Source organism: Sciurus carolinensis, chromosome 3, assembly GCF_902686445.1.
Source record: "Sciurus carolinensis chromosome 3, mSciCar1.2, whole genome shotgun sequence".
Taxonomy (NCBI): Eukaryota; Metazoa; Chordata; class Mammalia; order Rodentia; family Sciuridae; genus Sciurus; species Sciurus carolinensis.
In genome coordinates this window covers 129,822,295-129,841,589 of record NC_062215.1, presented here as the reverse complement: position 1 = coordinate 129,841,589, position 19,295 = coordinate 129,822,295, and the positions used below count along the sequence as shown (strand labels likewise).

At 38.9% G+C, this 19,295-nt stretch overlaps 1 protein-coding gene across 1 annotated transcript in view; it reads right to left on the bottom strand.

Moving 5' to 3' along the window:
* Itga4 (integrin subunit alpha 4) overlaps positions 1-2,127 on the bottom strand; it is a 75,168-nt gene extending 73,041 nt beyond the window's left edge. Inside the window, 2 exon segments of the mRNA XM_047544793.1 lie at positions 848-969; positions 1,324-2,127. Coding sequence (XP_047400749.1) covers positions 848-969; positions 1,324-1,520 — 319 coding nt within the window. The 5' untranslated portion in view covers positions 1,521-2,127.
* Between the last annotated feature and the right edge of the window lie 17,168 nt (positions 2,128-19,295).

Below are 19,295 nucleotides of genomic sequence, written 5' to 3'. Positions count from 1 at the left end.
TCTGAGTCAGAGTCCTCATATGTAAAGTAGAACCAATATCAACTATAACTCAGGATTGATTGGGGGTGGGGGTGGGTAAACAACTACAGCAGTGTCAGTGTTAGGAACAAGATATGTCTAAATTAATATTAGTTCCCCTTTCTTTCCCCATGCGTCAGTGTGCAGCAAATTTGCTTTTGCCTTTGAAAAATGAAACTTCTCCCCTCCCCCAACAGTACACATTTTTCAAGTTGTCACAAATTTAAGACATTAAGGAAGGACTGTACAAAAAGATAAATCCACATAATATGAGTTTTTGGAGAGGAAAATTAGTAATTAATGTTAAATCTCATGTAAACTATATTAACAAATACAGATGCCAATTTTTCCTTGCACTCTTCTTTCACATGCTATATTCTAAGTAAAACTATATAGCTTTTTAAAAAAGTCCTTAAGCTAAAAGGCAGGATATGGTATCAATCCCAACTACTATTCCTGACCTGCCCCTTAGCCTGTTCTTTAACAAAGTTGATAGGTCAAAGATGGAAATAAATTAAGATTTGACTTAGCTGGATCCTGTTCTTGGTATACGGACAGACTTTGAAACATATTTTACAATCAGGGAGGAAGAGAGGGTTTAAGAAACTTTCCCCAAAATAGTTTTGTTTCAGTACTTTTCTTGTCAGCAAAAGGGAGAAAAATATTGACAGAAAGAAGAAAAACACTTTTATGTTAAGAAAGAAGGGTGATACGCAGTTAAAATTGGAAACTAGTAAAAACGGGCATCTCCACTTCTGCCAGGTTTTGTCCCACAGTGGGGTACAAAAGAGAAGGGGGTCACTAACCCCTAGTCCCAGACCCAACTCACCCAGCTGGAGCTGTTCGCATGTCCGGCCTGGATTCTTTCCGATCCTGCATTTGTAAATCGCCCCGGGTTTGACCACAGAAGCATTGGCAAGCCAGTTGGCAGTGGGCGCCCCCACGACGAGCCTAAAGTGAGAACCATGCACGTGCGCTGAGACCTGAGCGGTGCCACCTACTCAACTCTGGGTTTCAGCAGCTGTGTCTGAAGTGGGGCAATTTCCCCACCTTCTCCGCCCACCAACCCGCGCACCCGGCCAGACACCCCTGACTTTGGCTTCAGGGCCTGGAACCACAACGCACCCCGGGCGCTGCCGCCCCAAGATAAGTTTCCCCAGGCAGATCTCCAGCGAGTTGGCTGTAGCCGCGCTCGCCTCTTGCCTCCTCCGGAGGAAGGAAAGTTTGAACTGGGCAGGATACCCCTGGGGCGCCTTTCTCTTGCCACTCTTAGATGCTAGGGCGCTGGAGTCCTACTCCACTCACCATCGGTTCGCCCCGTGACTGTGCAGCACCACTGAATAGCCGAAGAGCGTGCCGGAGGGGCCCTGGTAAAGCAGGGCGCTCTCAGTGTCCACGTTGTAGGGGTGGCCGGTCGGGACCCCCAAGCACAGCAACAGCATCACCGCTTCCCCGACGGCGGCCCCTCGGGGACCGGGTCCGCGCCTCGCTTCCGCAGCCATGCGCTCTCGGTGGGGAACATTCAACACCAAACGGCCACTGCACCAAAGTTGCACTGGATGCGACGGTTGGCCAAGGCGAAGAGCGCCCCAAGAGATGAAGCACAGCGTGTCCGGCGCCGGCGGGCGAGAGGGAAGGAGGGACAGCTACACAGAGGGAGGGAGCGGGAGTTGGCCTGCCCCAGGCGGGGCGATCGCCGGCGGCCCGAGATACCGCACGCCCTCCGGGCCCCACGCCCCGTTTCCGCGGCCTGGAGGTGAGGGTGCTCCAGCGGTCGTGGGGCGCAGGCCGCTGGGTGGGGTCCTGGGCGTGGTGTGGAGGCGCAGGGTCTGGCTCTTTCTCCCCCCACGTGCAGCTGTAGGGGGCGCTGGGGGACCTTGGCTTCGCAGGACAAGCGTCCTGGCCCTGGCCTTCCAGTCCCCAGAGCGCGGGATGGCCGGGGGCTCCGGAGGCTTAGCAAGGGGGAACCTGGAGATGACACAGGGCTTCTCAATTTAACAGTGCTTGGGGCCTGGATGCGGCGCCATGTGGCTCCGACTGGCGCACGCCCTACTGCGAACGCCCAGCCTCTGCGGCCAGCCTCAAACCCAGAGACTGGGACTAAGACCTGGCACCGGCAGATCTTTCTTTGATAGTTTAGTGCTGTACCGCTTTTTTTTTTTTTTTTTTTTTTTTTTTTTTTTTTTTTTAAGAGATATTACCCAGTGGACTACAAATTTAAAGCAAAACAACAACAAAAAAGAACTCCCTGAGGGGGACTAGGGAACACTGTGGCGACAAAGACGTTATGGCTGGTCTCTTCAAAATTCACAGCCCTGCACCCTTTGATGCCCACTTCCTTCCTCCCCACACTTCCTCTTCAGCCGTGTATTCGTGAGCAAGGCAGCAGCTTCAGGCTAAATGGTAGTGGTTTGTGCTGTTGCTGACCCCAACAGAGAGGTTGGGGTTGAGGAACAACTGTGAATTGCCTCACTTCAACAGATTCCACCCCCACTTCTCCATGATCTCCTCGCAACCACGCAGTTGCCACTGGACACACCTACCATTAGGGGTACAGACTTAATGTGAGGTCAAGGTCATAATGAGCCTCTGAATATCCAGTGGAGACCCACAACACAACAGACATATCTGTACTGGGCGATTATTTTCATCCTAATGCAATCCAGGTGTGCCTTGAGTTGACTGCTTAACCAACCAGAGAGACAGGCATAGATGATTACGTAGGCTGATATTTGCAGGAGAGGCAGGTCCCATCATTCACCGTTGCTACATGAAAAAAACAAATGAAGAAAGAAAAGGCTTCATCAAAGGGTTTGTCTGTGAGTAAAACCATACTGAAATAGCACATCTTAAGTTGTGATGGCAGACACACAATACAGCACTTGCTCCCCCGCTGATTCAGTATATTTCACTGGACACCCCGCTAGACCCTCAGGATTCCACTGTGAACAGGGCAGGACTTTCCTGATTCCTTTAGGATTTTCAGTCAAATGATAGGCAAACTTTTACTAGTTAGAGAAAGTTCGGCCGTGTTGAGGACACTTACAGAGAGCGTTGAAGGACAAAGAGGATTGAGTCAGGTTTTGCAAAGTGGAATGAGGGAGGTCTCCAATAGGGCAAGAAAGAGCAACTGAGGAGAGTTTGTGGGCTGGAGCATTTAGCCGCCCACACACAAGTTCAGTGCTGTGAAACTGACTAGGGTTCAGGGACACACATTGAACCCCAGAAAGCAGGTTAAGAACTTTAACCTGTATGGTGGGGCTGATAGGAAGCTGTTGAAGGATTTGTCTTAGTCAGCTTTGAATTTCAGACTTTTGAAAGCAAGACTGAATACAAAGAAGAAGTCAGGATGAGGCCAAAGTTTTGGGTTTGGAAACTAGGTTTGTGATGCTATCATTCAAGAAGAAAAAAAAATCTTATAGGAGAAACAATGTCATGAATGTATGCGTGCATACAGTTGGGGAACATTGATGAGTTCAACTTCAGACATGAAGAGTTTTGTGTTTGTGAAGTATTAGGATATTCTGGCTAGACCCAAGACAACTTTTACTCTCAATGAAAAAAGCAATGCAAACAAAACAAAACGAAACAAAAACCCAAGAGGAATATGAATTTTCTTTTACTATTTGCAACAAAGGAAAAGGCTAATAATGGTATGAGGTAAATCTATTACTAAAATGAAGTGACTTCAAGAAAGGTAGCTATCAGTACCTGTTCTCTTTCTGCAGTAGTACTGAGTTTTTTTTGTTGTTGTTGTTTTTTTGCTTTTTTGTTTTTTGTTTTCCTGAGTAAACTTTCTTGCAGATTTCAACCTAGTTCTACATCTAGGTCACATTGTCATTATTCTACATTAAGTAACCCTTTAGTTTGCAGTCACAGAACCTGCAGTTGAGACTTGGGAAGCAAGGCTATTGAAGCCACTCCAACCCTCCAGACACCAGCAAAGCCAAAGATGCAGATCTGAGCATCCACCTCTTTCTTTCTCCTCCTTCACCAAAATCTTCTTTTTAAAATTAAGGATAAAATAATTTTATTATAGCATTATAGTTGTACATAGTAGTTGAGTTCCTTTTGACAAAATCATACATGCAAGGAACTTCACCAAAATCTTAAGCACTGATATAACTCAATACTATTCTTTTCATAGCACAGTTAGGACAAGTAGTGTCCAGCAGAGTGGTTGATAGGAAAGGACCTTATTTCTCTGGTTATGGTTTTGATTCACTACCTTTCCAGAAACAGCCACTCAGCCATTACTTCATTCACCATGTCAACCCCAAATTTCCTTACCCCAGGGCTTAGAAAACACTTTTCCTGACTCATAAAAGATGTTTGATAGCACTTTTACAAAACCTGAAGATATTGCACTCACTCTCATGATCTCTCTCTCTCTTTCTCATCAGTGCTTTTGTAGGCAAGTGTGAAAATCAGGTAGAGAAAGGGAAGAGGAAGACTTTTTGAAATGATTTATGCCAATGCTTCATTCTCAATTGTTATTATTCAATCATTCAAATCATGTAAAACATTCCATGAATGGGCACCAAGTACCCACTGTGTGCCAGCAGTTGCATTAAGAACTCAAAAGTAACTTGATAAAATACAGCACCCCTTCATGCTCAAAACACTAGAAAAAATAGGGATAGTGGTAACATTCCTTAACATTGTAAAGGCCATCTACTCTAAGCCCATGGCTAATATCATTCTAAATGGTGAAAAACTGAAAGCATTCCCCCTAAAAACTGGAACAAGGCAGAGATGTCCCCTTTCACCACTTCTATTCAATATCGTCCTTGAAACTCTAGCCAGAGCAATTAGACAGACCAAAGAAATTAAAGGGATATGAATAGGAAAAGAAGAACTCAAACTATCCCTATTTGCTGATGATATGATTATATACTTAGAGAAACCAGGAAATTCCACCAGAAAACTTTTAGAACTCATAAGTGAATTCAGTAAAGTAGCGGGATATAAGATCAATGCTCATAAATCTAAAGCATTTTTATACATAAGTGATGAATCTTTAGAAAGAGAAATTAGGAAAACTACCACTTCACAATAGCATCAAAAAAATAAAATAAAATACTTGGGAATCAATCTCACAAAAGAGGTGAAAGACAATGAGAACTACAGAACACTAAAGAAAGAAATTAAAGAAAACCTTAGAAGATGGAAAGATCTCCCATGTTCTTGGATAGGCAGAATTAATATTGTCAAAATGGCCATACTACCAAAAGTGCTATACAGATTCAATGCAATTCCAATTAAAATCCCCATGATGTACCTTACAGAAATAGAGCAAGCAATTATGAAATTCATCTGGAAGAATAAAAAACCCAGAATAGCTAAAGCAATCCTTGGTAGAAAGAGTGAAGCAGGGGGTATCACAATACCAGATCTTCAACTCTACTACAAAGCAATAGTAACAAAAACGGCATGGTATTGGTACCAAAATAGACAGGTGGATCAATGGTACAGAATAGAGGACACGGACACAAACCCAAATAAATACAATTTTCTCATACTAGACAAAGGGACCAAAAATATGCAATGGAGAAAAGATAGCCTCTTCAACAAATGGTGCTGGGAGAATTGGAAATCCATATGCAACAGAATGAAACTAAACCCATATCTCTCACCATGCATGAAACTAAACTCAAAATGGATTAAGGACCTCGGAATAAGACCAGAGACCTTACATCTTATAGAAGGAAAAGTAGGTCCAGAGCTTCAACATGTCGGCATAGGACCAGACTTCCTCAACAGGACTCCCATAGCACAAGAAATAAAAGCAAGAATCAATAACCGGGATAGATTCAAACTAAATAGCTTTCTCTCAGCAAAGGAAACTATCAGCAATGTGAAGAGAAAACCTACAGAGTGGGAGGATATCTTTGCCACTCATACTTCAGATAGAGCACTAATCTCCAGAATCTATAAAGAACTCAAAAAACTCTACACCAAGAATGCAAATAATCCAATCGACAGATGGGCTAAGGAAATGAATAGACACTTCACAGAAGATCTACAAGCAGTCAACAAACATATGGAAAAATGTTCAACATCTCTAGTAATAAGAGAAATGCAAATCAAAACCACCCTAAGATTCCATCTCACCCCAATTAGAATGACGATTATCAAGAATACAAGCAACAACAGGTGTTGGCGAGGATGTGGGGAGAAAGGTACACTCATACATTGCTGATGGGGCTGCAAATTAGTGCAGCCACTCTGGAAAACAGTATGGAGACTCCTTAGAAAACTTGGAATGGAACCACCATTTGATCCAGCTATCCCACTCCTTGGCCTATACCCAAAAGACTTAAAATCATCATACTACAGAGATACAGCCACATCAATGTTCATAGCTGCTCAGTTCACAATAGCCAGATTGTGGAACCAACCTAGATGTCCTTCAATTGACGAATGGATAAAGAAAATGTGGTATATATATACAATGGAATATTACTCAGCCATAAAGAATGATAAATTTATGGCATTTGCAGGCAAATGGATGAAATTGGAGAATATCATGCTAAGTGAGATAAGCCAATCTCAAAAATCCAAAGGACGAATGATATCGCTAATAAGTGGATGATGACACCTAATGGGGGGTGGGAAGGGTTAGTGTTAGGGTTAGAGTTAGGGTTAGGGAGGGGGGCAAGAATGGAGGAAGGAAGGACTGTATAGAGGGAAAAGAGGGGTGAGAGGGTTGGGGGGGAAGGGGAAAAATAACAGAATGAATCAAACAACATTACCCTATGTAAATTTATGATTACACAAATGGTATGCCTTTATGCCATGTACAAACAGAGAAACAACATGTATCCATTTGTTTACAAAAAAAAAAACAAAAAAACAAAAAAATAAACTCAAAAATAGTAGACAAAAATGCAAGATCCCTACAAGGGATCCAGTAAAGACATTTCTACTATGGACTTGCTCAACTTTTCAGTTATCAGAAATGAGCATTTCTCTTCTTTAAAAAGAAATAAAACCACCATTTGACCCAGCTATCCCACTCCTTGGCCTATACCCAGAGGACTTAAAATCAGCATACTATAGAGATACAGCCACATCAATGTTCATAGCTGCTCAATTCACAATAGCCAGATTATGGAACCAACCTAGATGCCCTTTAATTGATGAATGGATAAAGAAACTGTGGTATATATATATACAATGGAGTATTACTCAGCCATAAAAAATGATAAAATTATGGCATTTACAGGCAAATGGATGCAATTGGAGAATATCATGCTAAGTGAGATTTAAGCCAATCTCAAAAAAACAAAGGTCAAATGATCTCTCTGATAAGCGGATGATGACACATAATGGGAGGTGGGAGGGGTTAGTGTTAGGGTTAGGGTTAGGGTTAGGGAAGGGGGCAAGAATGGAGGAAGGAAGGACTGTATAGAGGGTAAAGAGGGGTGGGAGGGATGGAGGGGAATGGAAAAATAACGGAGTGAATCAAACTCTTTAGGTTTCCTCCTTCTCTTTCTTTCATCTCAGCTTAAAGGTCCCCTCCCTCCTAAAGAGGGTTTTCTGCTCATCCAATTTAAAGTGGGTCACCATATCATTCTCTCAGAGCTAATCTTGCTAATTTTGCTAATTTTCTTCAGAAATCATATATATATATATATTTCCAATCATATATATATATATATATATATATATATATATATATATATTCTCTCTCTCTCTCTTCCTTTGCTTTTTTATTATGACTTCCTCACTGAAATATGAGTAAAAACATGTTTTGTGTGGCCAGGAAAATAGTAGGTGCTTGGTAATTATGTTTTGAATGTCCTTTACATGATTTAAACTTTTCATATCACCACTGGCATAAATTAAGGGAAACATGAATATTTATACATTTATGTTCATTCAGTGTTACAAACAAAACAATGTGCTGGGTCCTTTGGTAGATGTAAAGATGTGTAAAAGGTAGATCCTAATCTCAAACAGTTTATGATGTAAATGGTAGATCTATGTCTCAGAGGACAATATAACATGGTCAAATGTGAATGTCATAAACAGTAGAGCAGAGACAGGTGGTTGCTGACAAATGGTTGTAGGCATGAAGAACAGTTCCAAGGGCTAAACTGAGGTAGAGCCTAGGGTTGGAAAATGGAAGATCTGATATAATATAATGGAAAAACACCTGCCATGATGTTGGGTGTAGGCAATATGAAGAAGCTAAACATGACTGACATTTTTAGGCCAGGTACCTGGGATAATGTTGGTACCATGAAACAAAATCAAACAACAGGAAATAAAACAAAAACAACCAAAAGGAAGACTTAGAATGGAAGAGGGTGCTGGGTGGATGACTGGAGAGTGCATTTGGGTAATGTTCACTGGGTTCTAGAAATGCCTGAGATACTGGTAGAACATTCATGTAGATAAGTCTAGCAAGTAGTGTTTTTAGCTTTTTCTTTGTTATCTATTTTAAAATTATTATGGAAAGCAATTAGAGGTTCACAAAAAAATTACAATTTCTCTCTGCCTTCCTCAAATCTAATCTTTGAAGGCACAATAAACTGTCTGCATCCAAGTCTTGTGTTAAGATCTGATCTTAGAGAAGTCAAACTGGGACAATAGGAGATCCCCTTGCTAAGTAATAAAGTTCTCAAGAAGAAATAAGAACCTCCATTTCTTTTATCCTAATGATGCTATTAGACACTATTCCTATTTGCTTATATTTATTAACTCATTCAACAAATTTATTGAACATCTATTATATGTTAGTAGGAGATGCTATGCATAACATGGTAAAAAGAACTGGTATCTTTGTCTTCTTTAGATGTGCATTCCAGTAACATAACCCAGTGATAAATAATAAATATTTCCTATTCTTAATTTTCATCATTTTCCAGCAGACATTTTTCCTACACTACAACTGTCCATACATTAGTTTCCTCCCCGATGCTCTGAATGGTTCCTTCTCCAATTCAATTCAACCAGTTAAATTTGAATTTCTTGCCTGGGACTTAATGCTCTCCAGACTTGACCTCAAACTAACTTTCTACATACCCCAAACACAGCCTGCTTTCCCTTAATCAAGAAACCATCTCTAGTTACACCAATATGTAAGTGTCAAATGCCATGCAGTGTATGTACAAGAGAAATTCAGCAGATGAAGAGTGTTCTTCTGGTTGGGTGTTGAGGGCAATTTTTCTGTAGTATAAGGGCAATTTTGATAAATTTCACTTTTTACCAGTCTTTTCAAAACTCCAGAAACTACTGATATTTTATAACTTTTTAAATCAAATCTATTTCATGCTTCAGTTCAGAATCAGAAACAATTGCTCTTCTTGTTACAATGTATGGCCTTTGTATAAAGCCATTCTAGTATCAGAGCACATAGTTATTGTGTGACAACATTAGATCTCATAAGTAATCTGACCTGGAAGATTGGATTTATGCACTGGAGTGATTTAACAACTGGTCCTTGCATGGGATCACAAATGTTCAGGAGACACAGAGGATTGCAACATCACTCTCTTTTATCAGAGGTTAGAATCCATGCAAACATGCTATACAAGTTTATATCTCAGGTCTTAAGTACTCATGATCCCATCCTTAAACAAAACAGTAGTTCCTAAGCATTTTGGAAAAGAATATAGTGTAAAAAGTATAAATTTGGTTGACTGTGGATAAAGTGATATGGTACAAGCATTTATGTATAGATGTCCCTTGCACTTTGAAGACACACACACACAAAAGGTAAAAATATATCCTTATTTTTGAATAGCTTGCAATCTAACCAGAGAAGAAACACATACAAATTTGAAGCCAAACACCATTCATAGTTACTTACAAAATATGTTGTGAATATAGTACAAATTTTACAATATATAGTGATGTTTTCAGAAACTAAATTTAGCTGAATCCTAAATCTATGGTTCTTCACCCCCCTCCCCATTCTTTTTTATCTACACCAGACTGGAAGAATGAGATTACTCTTTCTGGACCAGATAAAAGAGATAACAGAACATGAAAGACCAAAACATCAGTTGATAGGGAGAATGTAAACAGTAAAATGAGGATATGCCACTTTGTAAGGACAATAATGGGAAATAAAAGAAATAAATTTAATGCACTACAGTTTCCTGAGCTATTTCTAAACCAAAAGAAACTTTGGAAAAATACTTATAATTTGGATTAGTAAAATAAAGTGAATATTGTTATAATGGCAAAAATAATATAAACTTTGTCTCATATGTATGCATTGAAAGAGCAGAAGGCTTGGATATTCTATTTTTGGTGCATACTGAAAATCAGCTTTGTTTATAACAATTGCATAGTATATTGACCCAGTAAAGTAAACTTCCTCTGTTTACAGAAACTAAACAACAATTTTTTTTTATTTTAAAACTGTATGGTGCTTGTAAGGAACTTACTACAGTTGCGGACAAGACTGGAAAAATTAACTTTAGACATATCTTTTTATCACTAACCAAAAGGTTGATAATACTAATCCAAAACCATAATAATATAAAAATCATCTTTAGAGACCGTTAGTGATATTTCTTACTCTTTTCATGGCTTACATAAATATCTGCAGGCTTGCTTAAAACCAGTTTTAGAAACTAAAAAGGGGTTTAGGAGACCTGGGGTTCCTTGTTATTAAAAAAAGGGTTCATTTAAATTGTCAGTGAAGTTATATCCATTTCCCAAATATTATTATTTTTGGTTCCCATAGAAAGTAAGAGAATTCTGCTCTTTCACAGTCTAAAATAGGAATCAAGAAGCAACACATAAAAAAGATAGACAGATGAAGAGCATTCAATTCCATTGATAATCTACTCAAAAAGGTGAGATGATGCAATTGCAAGGAGAAAGGAATGAATTGGGATGCCAATGTCTAGATGTCTGTACATCAATGTCTGTGACCAGTTGTTTATCTATCCCTATCGTCCATTCATATGCTGGCTTAGTTAAGTATGTGCAAAATGGAAAAGTTTAACTTAGCTTCCCATAACTGTTGTATAAAACTCTTTTCTGATGATTCACAATTACCATTCCTATAACTCCTTTCTCTTTGTATTTGTACATATGTGGCCTTCTGCTAAATGACCCAAAAATAAATTGCTGTTGCATAGATCTTGATCTTTACAATTTCAAAGTCTATTTTCCCAAGCTATTCCAAATGAATACAGAGTTATTAACAGTAAAGCTTGAGGTAAAAGGACCGAAAGGAACTGATACCAAATACATACCAAATATACCATGATAGATAGCCAAGACTATATTAAAAAAAAAAAAAAAGTGGGGACATGATTTTCATCTTAGGATTAATCTGGAAACTGTTCTTGTCAGTAAGTCATCTCATTAGTTGGAACTTTTCCTTTGAGTTGATTTTGTTTTGTTTCATGATACCAACACTATCCCACTCTCCTGGCCTAAAAATGCCCATTTTTCCATGTCACCTACACCCACCATCATGTCAGGGTTTTTTCCATGTATTATATTAGATCCTCCATTTTCCCTGTCCTTCTACCTCAGTACAGGCCTTGGAACCTTTCTTCATGCCCTCACCATTTGTCAGCCACCACCTGTCTCTGCATTGCTCACTGTCCATGGCATTCACATTTGATCATGTTATACTTCTACCTGAGACCTATATCTTGCATGTAACAATGTATGAAATTTAATTTTAGGCTTTATCTTATCAATAAGTGATCAATAGTATCAGGGCTGCAAAACTCAGAGACAAAAGTGTCCAAAGACAGATAAACTGATAGCAGACTGGGAGAAGTCTACAAGAAGGAGAACGTTCCTAGGGTAGCATAGACTTGACTAAAGACTACACGGTAGTGTAATTGGAGAATGGTGGTACTTCTGTTAATGAGGATTGAGCTTTGAGTGACTGTAAATTAAAAGATTAGGGAGTCTCTGTATTTCTGATTAACTACATTAATAAAAGGAAGTACTACCCCAGCTGGTATTAATGTAATGCAGGTACAAAATGGGGCATGGAGGGAAAGGTGACATAGGAACTAGGTCAAGAAAATAGACATTAAACAAAATTGACTGCTAGCATCAATTTTCTGACCCCAGGAGAGTAAAGGTTACCACTGATTCTTCAGGGAAAATAGATTGAAAATCAATATCAGAAGTCCACAGCCTGATTTTTAAAAAATAGAATTATATAAATTACATATTGTCTATATTGCTCTGTGAGCACAATCTTACGTGACGCTTTTATGACTAGTATGTAGTACTGAGATACCTGTTTTAATGTCTCATCGTCTCAACTAAAAATTGCAATTAATACTCTGCTACCCAAAATATATACCAGGTAAACAGCAGGCAATGCTGTTTTACCAAGGCTTATTCCTTGTTCCTTATGTAAACTTCAGATTACATGTTTATATACACTAACTTCGTTGATCCCCTTAGAAGAAAGTATTGAGCTAAGTAGAATTATTTATTTCATTAAGAGATGAGATAATGACTTCCAAAATGTGAACTGACTTGCCCAAGACCAGTGACCACATTCCTAACTCTCTGATAATGCCTTATGAGAGACCAGATCAGCTGATCTAGAGGGACAGCCATCTTGTGGGTGCCAGACTTCAGTTTTCTGGGAACAGAAATGGTGCCAAAATAGGAAGATCCTAGAATTTCTCAAATTTGAGTCAAAGAAACCAAGGTGCATCAATTCAACCAAAGAGTAGAGGTAAGGGGGAAAGAAGACAAAACTAAGATTCAGGAAACCAATCAAACAGGAGCAGGCCCAGTGTTCCTGGGAATTACTATAAGCAGAGATGAAGCATCCCTGGTTTGTCCTGACTGGTTTTGGTGTCTTAAAGATGTGGAGATTGCCTGGGGAGAAAGTTACAGCATGAAAAAGGTATAAAAGTAGGATTCAAGGTCTAGTCTGCTATTTACGTGTACTTTTTTTTACTCTCTCTTTCTAATATAGCACAGGTTTAATCTATCTGTAGATATAGGGGAAAAGAGCTTAACTCTGAAGACATCTGAAGAAGGGTTCACTAGTAACCTTTCATGGTGACTCTAAGAAATCTGGCCTTTAAATGTTAATGTTGACAGAACCTATTTGTTTAATTTCTAGCTTAGCTGATTTCAGAGTCAAAGTGTTTCTGTTATAAATTAAGGAATTCTTGGAATTAAAAACTTCACCATTTTCTCTCCTGGGTAGGTTTCAGAAGTCAGTATACCTAGAGAAATAAAATTGGAATGACTTTCTACATCCAAACAAGTTTGGTTTTAATAAGGAGATTTTTTATTAAAAAGAATTCCTGATCCACCTGACCTACCCACATTCAAGTATAAGTAGAAAATAAATCTATTTCAACACTTATTCAGGATGATTTTCAGGCTATTCACACATGAACTGTAATGACCCGTTCTACATTCTAGCAATAATTATGAGTGGGTTATACTAAAATTTAATCAAACATCAATAAGCTAATGTTATAATGGCTATACGCTAAGGTTTCAGCAAACTTGAGTAATTCCTTAGGGCCTACAGACACGGACTAGTAGCAGAGTCATTTTCTCTGCAGTAGGCAAGCAAGGTCTGGGTGGGAACCATCTGAATCTAATTTCACAACTCTTTCACAACTGTCGTTTTTATAAGCCTCACATTTTATTTAAATGGAAAAAGTTACTGCATGGCTTTTGACTGCTAAGTGATTTTGGAAGTGCCCATAAATCTTTATGAAATCCAATTTGTTTCCAGCTTGTTAATAGTTTAAAGAATGGTTAAAAAAGGTTTTCATAGCTCCATAGGAAAAAAAAAATTTTTACAGAATGTAATTAGATTTTGGTGACTTGACTGAAATGAATATTTGTTATGGGATCCATGCTGGTATTGACAATAGATATTGCCAATGGACATTTTTGTATTTTTGCAACTTTGAGTTCCCTATTTGGTATACAAAACAGAAACCACACAGCAGAATGAGGATAGGGGTAGGACTAAACTTTTCCCACTATCCTCATAACATACTGTCTTTCTAAACCAGACTATCGTAAGCAAAAAAAAAAAAAAAAAAAAAAAAAAAAAACTCCTACATTTCATAACCCTATTTGATAATCTTTCACAGACAGAAATCCCAAATGTGTTTTGACTCCAAAGTAAAAGAATGCCTTATTTTCCATGAAAGAATTCAGTTAAGAAAAGGAGGCGAACACAAGCTGAGAATATTGTTTGAAGTGAGATGATAGTCTGACTTATAAACAACATCAAAAGGTCTCCTGTATGGGAATTGAACTGAAGAAACACTCGTCTGAGGGTAAGCCTGGATATTTTACATCCCTCCGTATTTGTAACTTAGATGCCTTTTAAGAGATAAAATCTGCCCCCTCTTCTTCTGGAACCTCCCAGACCACTTGTCAGTGCCTGAAACCTCAGGACTGATTTGCAGCTTGGAGGATTCCCCATGGTAAGAGGAATGACTCTGATATCCTTCCATTCGCCTGTGCTGAGTGCTGCCCAGTCTGCCAGAGGTATTTTATTTTTAAATTGCTTTGTCTTGATAAACACGAAAAGTCTTCAACAAGTAAACTATAGTTAAGTTCCATTTTCTTTGAATTTATCCATGCCTATGTATTCATTTTTTTCTCTCAGTGAATACCCAGTGACACCCACCCTAACTTGGGCACCACGTTTCATGTTATAATCTCAAACTAGAGAGGATTCTATACTCAAGGAAATTACCATATATATATACATGAGATTGCTACACTTTTTTAAAACACAAAATTCTATGTAGGAACAAAGAAAGGAGTGGTCAGTTATGGGAGTCAAAAGCTTTATCCAAGAGGAGAAACCTAAGTTGACTCTTTCAACATGAATAAGTGCTTACCAGGTAGATAGACATGTGGAGCACTAAGAGGCCATAAACTCTCACGGTGCATTTAGCAAAGTGTATGCTTTTGGTATGGATCAGGAGAGACAGGCAGAGTGGATACCATGGAAAAGAAGTGGGTCATGTTAAGAAATGTTAATTTGTATTCCAATCTTAAGAAATAACTTAGGTAGTAGAGTATCATCCCAGGGTAGACTGGAACAAATACTTGAGTCAAAAGACTGATGTATTAGTACAGAAGAAAGAGGCCAAGAACTGAAGTTAAATGAGTCTTAAAGGTGTAAAGAGAAAGGCAAGAGACAGGGTAACAGATAATTGAACATATTATCCACAAATACTGGGCAATTTGATAATACGCTCATTGATAAGGTATAAAGAAGAGGAGCAGATCTCCATGGGACAATAGATAGGGTGGGGTTGATAGGGTTGAGTTTGAATTTTTGGAGAGGCATCCATGTGAATATGCTCCAGAAATAATAGTATATACTGTTCTGGGGACTCAGGAATGTGGCACGTGCTAAAGGTATTATTTTGGTAGCTCCATTAACTTTTAGGTGGATGGTGGAAAACATGTGAAAAGAGAATAGAAGAGAACCAGGGAAAGAATCTGGGAGGATACCAAAGTTTTGGCTCTGATAGAAGAAAAGTTACCCATACTTTGATACAAGAAAGAATCATCAGATGTAAGAGAACCAAGGAAATGTCTCAGAAAACCAAGAGTAGAGTCATAAGAAAGTGGACGGCATGCAATATGTGACTGATAGGTCAAGTACAATGGGGATTTAGAATTAGGGGTTCTTTGGGGGATATATGCTATGTAAGGCCTAAAATGTGTGGGGAAAATGAGCAAGAAAGATGGGTCTTGGCAATGACCCTGTCTGCTCAGTCCAAGAAAGGGGCGGGAGGGAGGGCTCTCTCAGATTTCACAGGCTTATCATTGGGACCAACATTAAATCCAAAAATAAGTCCTGGTAAAGGAAGTTTCCTCCCCCTAAGGATTATTTCTCCATATAGTTACTTTCTGCATTTCCTTATTCACCATTTTCTGCCAGCAGAGAAGACAGATGAAATATGCCTTCTTCTCCTATTACTACCAAACACCAAGCCCTCTCACCAATCTCCTCTCTACCAACTTTGATCCTGTCTTAATTCCTTCTCTTCATACTTAGATGACACCTGACTATGAACAGTTTCACTGCCCCAAATTCCTGCTACTCAGACGCTGAATTTAAGCGCAGACAATTCTTTAGAGGAGGTGATGGGCACAGGTATTTTGGTGTTAATGGAGATGGTTGCTATATTAAGGAGTATTGGAAAAGAAAGGGAAGCAATAGAGTCAGCATGACATGAGAAGATCAAGTAATAGACTCAATAGAGAAAGAATGAGGACAGCCAAGCAGATGGTAGTATTTGAACATGACATGATAGTCCCTATAAACAGATGCTAAATCTCCCTGATGCCATTGTCCCTCTATCATGGTGCTGGGCTGAGCGATCAGAATGTGATTGTGTTGCTACTTTTAGATAAGTGGATGGAAAGGTCAAGCTCTGAGAAGATCAGAAAGTCTTGAAATTTTAAGTGAGCATATAACACTTATGTGATCTAGTGATGTGTTTGAGAGCAGGGGAGTTTTGGATATACTTGGGGATTTTTGAGAAACTTGATTCAAATATAGAGTAGAAGTATTTCAAAGGTATAGACCAAAACCTTGTAATAAAGTGGGGCTATTGTTCTTGAGAACTCCAATGGACAAAGACATGGCTTTGTGTATTTTTGCTAATTGGCAAAACAAACTTGGAGCCAAGACAGCTCTACTGTCAACTAGGATGGAGAGAGACTGTTAAACACACACATACACACACACACACACACACAAACACATATACAATATGCTTTGTAAACTAGGGCCCTGTTAAAGTGATAAAAGAATAGATAAATTGTGGAATTAATTATCTATCAACATTTGTATATAAGATTTGCAGAAAATAAGTCACATGCATTGCCCTCTAAGCAGTATTATCAATTCCTTATAGATCATAAATTTTATAAGGTTTCTTACTGAGTGAAGGGGGTGAGCTGAAATTTCAGGAATAGGTCCTTAGGAAAACACACTGGGCACCCCCAAGTAGAGATAGAACAATCCTCAATGATACACCTGGAGGGTGTCTTCTAAGAGCTTCTCAAACTTTACCATATGTATGAACCATTTGGAGATCTTTTTAAAATGCATATTCTGATTGAGTAGGTCTGGGGTGGGGCCCGTGATTTCGAATTTCTGACAAGTGCCCAGGTGATGCCCCAACTGGTAGGCTATGGATTACACAGTACAGTTTTAAGATAGCACTCTTAGTACTGAGTTTCATTAGATAGTTACCCTAGTAAAGTATAAAGCCTATTGTCAGACATACCAGGAAAAAAAAATCTGAACTGAGCAGCTAAGTGTAAATCATTCTTTTCTGCCAACATCTTGTGGTTGAGAAATTAAATTAGACTATGTAATGAAAATCTATTTTGACATTTAGTTATAAGCCATATTAATCCTTTTTTATGATGAGATAAAATTTCATAGTATGCTATCTTTTACTACCAGAATCAATGAATTGTTGGAAATCCTGTCTCTCAGTCTGGATATTGTTGTGGTAAAATTTCCAGTGAGTTTCACACTTTTATATTAAATTAAATGCTTCTTTTTTTTAAATGTCGTCAAACTAAACTATTTGTAGAAGACTTTTATTGTTTCCTTCCTTCCTTCCTTCCTTCCTTCCTTCCTTCCTTCCTTCCAGAAGGAGGAGAAGGAAGGGGAGAAGGAGAAGGTTACAGGAGGAGAGGGTAGCAGCTTCCATAGTAACTCAAGTTCATAATGAGTTTAATTAATAATAAAAGGGGAAAATACAGGAAGCAATTTTCTAGCTGTATCTTTACTAGGACTTTGATTTTAAATAGCCCTCTAATTCTTGATAATGAATAAGATTTCTGAGAATTCTAATCTTAACATCAAACGTTTACTTTGGTAGATTCTCCCAAGTAGTTGATCTTTTTTCATCACAGAAAGCTTTATCACTTAAATCTTTAGATGTTTGCAGCCTGCTGTGGGCTCTCTAAGCACATAACTGATGTACCATGATTTTGAAGAATATTATTTGATTCTATAAAACCATTCCTTTGTCCAGTGTTACCATATGGTGTTCTGAAGAGGACTAGTTCTGTGAATCAGATTATTATTATTTCCCAATTGGGGGTTCTGTGGTCCTGTAAGTTAGGAAAAATTTAGGTACCTTATAGTTCTCTCTTGAACATCCATAGATCACATTAATATTTGAAAATTTCTGAAAATAAATTTGCTGCACTCAATTTATCACAGTGCTTCTCAAATTGGTTTGTTCACGGAGCACAGTTGGGGGAGCTTGTTTCACTTGTGGAAAAAGGTAGCTTTTTCCACATTGGTCAAGCTTTTGGTCTACTGGTGAGATGGACAGAATGACTCCTCTCCTATCATCAGAAAAAGAAAACCTTTGCAGAAGTATCCCCAGCTGACTTTCTCTGAGACAGATTTTTTTTGACAATCGGTACATGCTGAGCTGTGTGGGATGCTAAGCAGAGGGAAAAGGAGAATGGAGAGTCAAGATGCAATTGGAGCAGAGCCTCATCCAGTGGGGCTGATGCACCAGATAATACTGGAGCAGTATTTGAAGGAAAAAGGGAAAGTCTTCTGAGACTATAGACTTGCACAACAAAGGTATCTGCTGCTTTCACTCTTTTGGTATTCTTCAAGTCACCCTTTATTCTCCTTTCTGCAAAATCATTTTTATTGAACCATTTTTATTCTTGTTCCCTTGCTGTCACTCTGTCACACAGCTGCTGGGATGGCCATTTGAAAGCATGAGTCAGTTTACTTCCTGCTCAAACCCTTCCAATGGCTTGCCATTTCATTTAGCTCAAACTCCATCCCCTTGCTTATGGGTAAGAGACTGGATTTTTGCAACCACACCTCAAGTCTTATGTGCTTTGTTATAGTTCTGGCTTCTTTCTGTTCCTCCAAATTGCCAAGTTTTCATTTTCTTTTTGAACCTTGTGCTTTCAGCACTATTTTCTGCCTAGAGATTTTATTTCTTTCGATTTTCATATTACTCTCTCCTTATTCTCTGCACATGCACCTCCTTATGGACAATCTCTCTGATCAGGCTAAGACACCTGCCTTCTTTTTTATTATCTGCTCATTTTGATAGATAGTTTTATACTTTATTTTCTGTCACCGGCACTAAATTATTAAAATATGAGTTGGTCTTGTTTGGCTCTGGGTGCAGTGGCACCCACCTATTGTAATCCCAGTAGCTCAGGAGGCTGAGGCAGGAGGTTCATGAATTAAAAACCAGCCTCAGCAACTTAGCAAGGTCTTGTCTCTAAATAAGACATAAAAAAGGGCTGGGATGAAG